The following is an 8,685-nucleotide window of genomic DNA, read 5'->3' on the forward strand; positions in this document are numbered from 1 at the left end:
ACTCACAAAAATCAGGAATCTAAATATGGTGAAAGAAAAGCAGAACGAGGAATCACGCAGGCAGCTTATACATCAGACTAGTAACATCCCATCTCGCACCTCTTTGAAGTAATCAGTCTGTGTCAACGACAGCAACAAACGACCTCCAAAAGCAATACGCAAGGTTTTAGGAGGCATGGAGGAAAATCCTAGTAATCTTCCCATGTCATGCATGTAATGAGATACACATTTTGTTTTCTCATGTCATCTTTCTATCTTTATGATCCAGCCGATGTCTATTATAATAAGTCAATAATCAGTACTTCACATATCTTCCAATACAAAGAAGATGAAGATGACAAACTACGTTTTGCTCTTTCCCGTTCTCAAAGCAGAACGTACTCTGTGCCGATGCCAGATTCGCCTTTGCTGAATCAAAATCAAAATGCTCAGGTCAGCAGCAGTACTAACTTCAGTCAACGGGACATCCAAAAAGAATCACATTGCCGTGTCCCTGTTGCCCGTAATGTCCGAGCATTCATTATTTATCATAGCCCATGAGTGTCATGACCGTGTGCCTAAATGCATCAAAAACTTCACATCCGCAATGGACACGCACCTTATGTATTGTATGTACATTTCATGCGGCAAGATAACTGTCCAAGATCCACATCATATCATTCAATTTGTGCACAAAGTCATGGGCATGTTATCTGAGAACCACGTGACTTTGGCACCATTTTCACCCTTGTCGGGTGCCCTGTCGGCATATGTTATATACAAGTGTATGACAGACAACCTGTCAAGATGTAAAGGTATAGGGTCCCGATGTTGCCTGTTCACATCAAACATATGAAGTGGCTATGCTATCTCAATTGACTTGTGCTTCAAACCATTTATCGGTTCAGTGACTTTGGTTCTTGTCAGTTTCTGTCATTAGATCAGTTGGCAAGGTGATGTGATTCTTTCATTTCTTCCTGGCCAAGGTCCTGCTCAAACTTACTATCAACGTGCAATTTTTTGGTGATTTAACTTGGAGCCTCTAGCTCAAAACTTGAAATGACATTTCAATTTTGGATTTATCTTGGCAAAACGAGTAAATCTTCACAATTCACGTCGTCTTCTCAGGAAACAAATTATGAGTGGCAGTAGAGATGTTTGTTGCCCGAGAAATCTTCAAAGAATGACAAAGGAGATTTACCCAGTTTGAAACAATAGATAATGGCTATTGAACCAAGCGCAAGTATCTAATGTTATTTCTTAAGTCTATGCTGTGCATTTTACCTTAGACAAGATGTAAACAGTAAACGCCTGCATAACTTATTTTTACGCCAGTCTAAATGATCAAGACTGTTTGTTCCTGGTTTATTATAGTACCAGATTACAGAACCCACGTGAACAAACAAACCCCGTAGAAGGTCTGTAGAAGGTTACAGGGAAGATGTTTACTCAGTTACAGGCGACTTCTTTGACTCGATGCAGCTGGTTTGAAGCTGGCCAAACCTGTGACTTCCCTGCCTGTGACCAAGTTGTTGATATCATAAGTGCCTTCAAATGTGTAGATTGGCTCCAAATCGCAGAATGCCTGCAGGACGATTGAAACAATTTTATCTGATAGGAAAAGTCCACCCTATATGACTGGATATTATGTCCATCTCCACTAAATGTTCATGCTCCAAGGGAACTGGAAACAATTCCCATGATCATGGATTAATTAGCTCTGCACTTGTGAGTCATCCTCTGTAAATATCAACAAACTTCAATTTTTGCATTGCATGGATACAGTATTTCAACCCATTGGCAACCACTAGGCCTTCAAATACTTGGCCTTATAATTCACTCACCAGGTGACCTAGTAGTTTCGGGCACAAGGAGAGCTGACACAAGTTATCTGATGCAGATTGCGCCGTATAATAACAGCATGTAATTTATTTTAAAGCCAACTATTGCATCAATGAAAGAACAAAATCCATTTCGCCATCTTATATAAGTTAGGAAGGCTGCCCATTTCGTCATAGTATGCAGAAATGTCAGAATTCAGAAGCAGAACAAACCTTTGCAACCAAGAAATCAGACAAGATCCCATTGCCACCAAGCAGCTCTCTGCCCAAAGCTACTGTTTCCCGTGCCCTCGCAGTGATCCATGCCTGAAAAGTTATCCATGAGCCAATTAAACTGCATGGTGAATTTACCAGATAAACAGTACAAAGCAGAAAAGAATTAGCTTTACCTTTCCCAAACTAGCATGGCCGGGGGTCATTGTACCACTTTCATAGAGTTTGCAAAGGCGCCAACCAACAAGAAACATAGCTTGAACATTTCCCAACATCTGGACAAGTTTCTGTTGGTTTATTTGGAAAGCAGCCAGTGGTGCACCAAACTGCTTCCTCTCCTTCAAATACCTTTGAATGATTCATAAACAGTCAGGTTAGTCACTTGAATTCCATTACTATGTATCTAAAGAACAAAAGCCTTCATGTGGTTTCCACCTGTGACAAATGTCATATACTCCCATCGAAAGTCCAATGGGCTGCCAAGCACCATAACACGTGAAACTGCAAGCACCTGTTTCACATAAGAATATACTCATTTAGATTCTGCAACTTAACTCTAAAGTTAACATAGATGAACTAACAAATGGACACACACCTAAACAGAGGTAAGAGTACCCAAGCACTTGTACAATACATGAAACAAGCTTAGAAGGCGTCAAGATGGATAAACAAAGGGTGAAAACTTTAGCATTATACAAAATATTATTCTTCAGAGAAGTAATTCTGTCTCATCTTCTAGTAAAATGTCATTGTGAGTTCACAACAAGAAAAACCAAAAGATAAAAGAGTAGAAAATGAATCCTCAACGCATGGTTCTCACATGATTAGGCTGAAAGACCACAAAATTACCATTACCATACCATGCAATCATGATCTCAAGGACACAGGACTGATCTACATCATTTACATTAGATGGGAACCAACGGATAAGCTGGAAAAAGCACCTCAAGCTCTCATTTTAATTGTGTTTGCATAATCTATACAGGGAAACCCAGTCCACAAACTTGCTTGGAAATTCCACTCAACTAGTAATCCATTTCCTGTCAATTAAGTTTATTGAACTCATAGATTGTGCTGTAAATAGCTAGTGAATGTGATTATTAAAACACCAACTGCAAAATTTGATGAAGGATAATGTCATTATTAAGTCCTCTAACTACAGTAAAAAGGCAAGGATGTTTTTGGCCACTTTCCCGAGGCAATAGAGGTACTGCACCATAAAGGGAGAAAGACATGAGCTCAAACCTAATTCACAAAAGCATTGTAACAGCAGTAATGCCAGCAATATTTCTGCCTAATGCCATCTCAAGATGCACTGACTTGAAAGCACTGATGACAATCAACTGTATCTATATTGCGCTAAGAAAGCTCCACCTTCAAATTGACTTAAAAGCATATCATCATGCCTAATATCTAGGACCAACAAATGAAAGCAGGAGGAAATGGCAACCTTGTACCTTGTTTGTATCCTGGAATGAATTGACACCAGGCAACCTATCATTATCAGGGACAAAGACTTTCTTAAGGATAATATCTCCATTCTGGACAATGCGCAGGCCAATTTTATTTTCCATTTTTCTAGCTGTTAATCCAGGAGCATTTTTCTTTACTATATATCTGCAACACAAAACCTTCTGTAAATGTCCACGCCTATTTAGGCTCATGAAAATCCATTGAAAGAGTATATATGGAGATCCGAAGGATGAGAACAGACCACTAACTACTGAAGTAAGATCCTAGTAATTATCATCCTAATAGGTTCATTAATCCCTTGATCCCAGCTCGATTGATCCTCACCAACCAAGATGGAAGATTCTGCTGGGACATTCTTATCTATTACTAAAATATAAATCAATGTGCTTCCACTGCCATTTGTTTTTGTGGTGAGAGAGAAGGGGGAAAGAGAAGCACCCGGGGGTGGTTTAGTGGTGGTTTGGGTTTACATGATCTAAAATGCTCCACCCAATAGGTATATATCTGCATCGAGCAAATCATATATGCGTTCACAATCCAGTCATGCAAAAAAAAAAAAAAAAAAAAAAAAACAAATGCTCTATGATCGTAACCTCAGTCAAACATCGTCTATGATGTCGTAACAGTTGTTCACTACCTGCATTACCCTGCCTGTGTGAGAGAGATAAATATGCCTCTTTCCTCTTCCTCCTCTTTTTTTAGGGGTTAAGAAGAAGAGCCATGAACAGAGCAAATAATTGAGTCAACATGTAAATAGAATCTACTACTTCCAACCTATCTTCAAAGCAAACCAAAACCCATACAAATGCAAACTCATTTAGCAAAATCCATGCTAATCAAGACGCCTATTTCAAATGCATGCATGAGAGAAACTATAGTGGCTGCACAAGCAAGCATCGGACATCCTAAATGCAAACTCATTTAGCATACCCATTTATTTGATTGGTTGAACTATTTCTAGCAAAAATGACCAGCAAGTCTGCAAAGGTACTATTCCCAATCCAGCGCTTTTGGCCTTGAGAATCCAACCCCTTCCACCTGTAAGAGATCCATAAGAAGTAAAACAAAATACTTCAAATTTTATAAGGTTCTTTGTTTATTAAATATTTACTTATCCATAGAGTTGTTCTCTCTTGATTGGTGTTGTTTTAGACATCGGAAGTATACTGGGTGAAAACCATACCTTGTAGCTGATGTTTTCAAAGCACTCGCATCGCTTCCATAATCAGGTTCTGTCAAAGCCTAAGGATAAGCAAAGGAATATTAAAAAGCTAGACTTCAGGAGAAAAGAGTTTCAAATGTAATGATGAGAAGCGGTGCGGACTTAAGAGTCAGCCTACTTACCCAGCAAGCCACAGTATCCAATTTTGCCAAAGAAGGTAGGTATTTCTGCTTCTGTTCCTCGGAACCACATAATGCTACTCTTGATAGTCAAGTCAACAAGAATTAGCATTAACACTTTGTAATAAACTCCCTCAAAGGGAATTAAAGAAGGATAGAGAAGATAAAGTCCATACAAATAGTGAGCATCGCCAAGGAAGAGTGAACCAAAATAAACGTAGAAAAGCTAGCATCCACCCTAGCAACTTCAGCTGTAGAAATAGCACTTCCAGTAATGGAGAGACCAGGGCAACCATAACCCTAATTAGCCAAAACAAGTCAAGCATCAGTCACCATAAAACAATATCAAGCAGCAATGGGACTGATTCTTCCAGGTTCATTGAATCATTGTGCATGACATAAATGGCAGCAGCTAAACATTCAATCCAAGTGAACTGCATACATCATATATATGCATTGGCCAAGACGTGCTACATAACGAATGGAGTCGATGATCATGCATTACAAGATACTTGTCATTATACACCCAGATCTTCATGGTCAAATGTTTTCTATAAATATCAAAGATAATGTGAGATATATATAATAAGAAACAACAAACTGGATTTTTTTAACAAGAATTTTTGTAATTGCACATAACTACCACGGCCAGATATATTGACAAAGCAGACAAGTACCTTAATAGTGCCACCAGCAATACCAAGGGCGCCAAGCTTTGGAATGATATGAAATGGGAATTCGGCCTTCTCCCAATACTGAAGGTGGAAAAGTCAATATCAAAATTGTCTAAATAAAGTATAAGAAATCAGACAACCTCGAGTATCAAGTGTTAGCTAAAGTTTATTCTGGCATGACTAGGCACTGCAACCACATTTTAGATGCAAATAAGAACAATATTCGGGAACCATACCTTTGCCATGATTGGAGCAACTTCCTTTTCCATACATTCTTTGACTCTCTTACGGATAGCTTGCTCCTCAGGAGTCAATAAGTCATCAAAATGATAATAATCCGATGCTGAAGCCCATAAATGTGAAAGAAGAAACATAAGGGAAAAAAAGCGTTTCTTGCATGGACCACAAAAGGGCCTGAGTCTAGCAGCACGTCTAAAATTTATTTCAGAGTCTTAATTGATCCATGCTTTGAACAACAACAATAGAGCAGCAAAACAACAAACTTCCTTACTGCAAGGAGGGAAGACAGAAGCTGGAGTTGCTTGAGGAAATCCAACTGAAACATCCAATCCCGGTAAACCGAAATAAGAACTCCTCTCCTCCTTTTCCAGATTATCTGAAAGGATGACATCAAATCGGATTCATCAGAATCAAAGTAACCCATGCTTCTGCTACGTATGATATCCATAATGAAAGCGTCCAAACGATTCTTGGGCAACTCATGATAATTGGACCTCGATCCATCGAACATCGCAAGACTTGTCAGATACTCGAAGTTCCCATCAATCTAATCAACACAAACTCTATGACCAATTCGACAAGACTCCAACACACTCAGACCCAGATGAAAAGAGCGGGAGAGAGAGATTTCAACGACGACCCAGCTGCTTCTTCTCCATCGAATGGATCTTGCGGGCACGTAAATCAACAGGGCCTCCGAAATTTGCAGACCCCGAGAGGTGAAAATCTAAACTTCACCCGGAACCCGACAGAGCTTGGATCCGGCAAAAGCGCCGAACTGGAGCTAACAAGTTAGCAAACACCAACCTGGTTTCGGAGACGCGCGAACCGTCATGGCGAGGCGGGGTCAAGACGATGACGAAGGATCGACGAGAAGAAGGCAGGGAGAGAAACGAAGCTATTCTTGCTTGTCGGTCTACTCCGAAAGTTCATCCAAGGAAGATGACGACGAGACGAGGATGACGTTGGCGATGGCACGAGGATGAGCTGGCAGTTACCTTGGGGGAGATGGTGGAGAGATTGGGCACGCAAATTTAGGTGGGTCAAGACAGAGTACACGATTGAATAAGTAATTGATACTGACGAACCTATAATGTGATATGATTTTATAACTTTAAATTTTATTAGATGTGATTCATAAATTTTAACTAAATTACATCTAAAATTTTAATGTTTAATGTTCAATGTTATTTTTGTTATTAAATAAAGACAACATTGAATATTTTTATATGTATAAACTAAATTAAACATCAATCAAAAGTTAATAGGTTACAATCAAATTAGTTAAAGTTTAGGGATTATATTGCACAAATAAAAAAAATTAAGAGATAACCAAAATTTAGAGAGCAATTAAAACAAGTGAAATTGTCTTTGTTTTATGGAGTTATATTACATCCTTTATAAGTGTAACAGCAATTCACACGCTCATTAGTAGACGAGGATTGACACGCGAAAGTCTCATTACCAAATTAACTCCAAAGGCAAATTGACCATTCAGTAGTGCAGGCATAAGTTTTTTTTTTCCTAATGGGTTTGCACATAAATTTTATCTTTATTGTATTTGCCTTTTGAGTAAGGGATAATTATCCAAAAAGTTAAAAACTAATTATATGACATCCAATTTAATTCTAAATTTTCTAATTTGGTCGATTTAGTTATAAACCTTTTTAATAATTTGTCAATATAGTTATTTGAACTAATTTTGAATTGAAATCACTAAGTTTGTGGTTGTGCCGCATAGACTCCCAATCAAAATTGGCCGAAATGACTACATTGTCAAATTGTTAAAAAGTTTAATACAAAATCGTTCAAATCAAAAAAATTTAGACTGAATTGACCATTATATGATATGTTTATGACTTTTGGGACACTTTTCCTTCTAGAGTATTGCTTGAATCTTTTCTTTTTATTAAAAAATACTACCTTCAGAATTCATAATGAACTCTATCTTTCTCTATTTCTAATTAGAACAAATTCCCCCCTATCATACTTAGAAGATCGGCCTCTTTCTTTCTATTATAAATATACGAGACAGATTGTGACGACAAAATGGATGCCCTTGTGTATTTTTGTAAACTTTTGCATGCTAGGCGAGAGGATTGCAATTTACGAATTCTATATATCTTGGTAGGACATGTACTTTTGAAAGTATGAAACTAGTAAACTAGTTGACAAGGAGGTTACCCTGATTTTTTCTACAGCAACAGATACTCCATGTATTTTTAGGAAAAGAAATTGCTAATCTTTTGCACCACAAGAGCTCACAAACGACACATAAAAACTTTGTAATAGAAAACATAAAAGGGAAGAGCCTATAGCTGCTTTCAATAGTTGACCTCTTGCGAACGTCTTCATGCAATCCTACTACCTATCACGCTAATCTAGGTCCTGTTGAGAAAACATTTCCTATGTGGTTTCAATAACTAACAAAACTTAGAGACTTTTTTTTTTTTTTTTTTTTTTTTTGATAAGAAGTTTTTTTAGGTAGAAAGTCTAATGGGATGTGATAAGAAGTTATCAATTAGAACCAGAGTCATGGCTTTATTACTTCATTCCTTATACATTCTGTCAATCGGCTATGAAGGAATCAAATATCCTAATGCAACGGCTAGTGGCAATTGATTGGATTTTTACCATACTTATAAAGAGTTTCAAAAGGAAAGTCTTGCAAATATCTTTCGTAGGTTCAACTTTCGTGGGATTTCTTTGTAAAGACGAAACATTCTTTCCATTCGTAAATACTCGACTTTTTGGAAACCCGAACTATTGTATGGGCAGCAAAAATTATGGAAAGCATCAATCTTGGCGATCTTGAAGCCATCAAATCTTCTCAAATAGATCCAGGCAACGGGTAGATTGGCTGGATAAGTCCTCTTGGAGATATGTCCAACGGTTAGCTTGGACTAGAATGAGTATAATAGAAG

The 8,685-nt window shown here is 37.9% G+C and overlaps 1 protein-coding gene across 1 annotated transcript; it reads right to left on the bottom strand.

Annotated features, from left to right (window-relative positions):
• Nucleotides 1-1,201: 1,201 nt before the first annotated feature.
• LOC104421636 (acyl-coenzyme A oxidase 4, peroxisomal) lies at nucleotides 1,202-6,742 on the bottom strand. The gene is given in 14 exon segments (XM_010033692.3): nucleotides 1,202-1,564; nucleotides 2,034-2,126; nucleotides 2,210-2,381; nucleotides 2,469-2,520; nucleotides 2,523-2,544; nucleotides 3,491-3,650; nucleotides 4,437-4,544; nucleotides 4,690-4,748; nucleotides 4,851-4,924; nucleotides 5,024-5,147; nucleotides 5,525-5,602; nucleotides 5,758-5,864; nucleotides 6,033-6,137; nucleotides 6,569-6,742. Coding segments are annotated over 14 exon segments (1,314 nt in total). The 5' UTR covers nucleotides 6,597-6,742; the 3' UTR covers nucleotides 1,202-1,432.
• Nucleotides 6,743-8,685: the final 1,943 nt, after the last annotated feature.

Source organism: Eucalyptus grandis, chromosome 1 (assembly GCF_016545825.1).
Source record: "Eucalyptus grandis isolate ANBG69807.140 chromosome 1, ASM1654582v1, whole genome shotgun sequence".
NCBI lineage: Eukaryota > Viridiplantae > Streptophyta > Magnoliopsida > Myrtales > Myrtaceae > Eucalyptus > Eucalyptus grandis.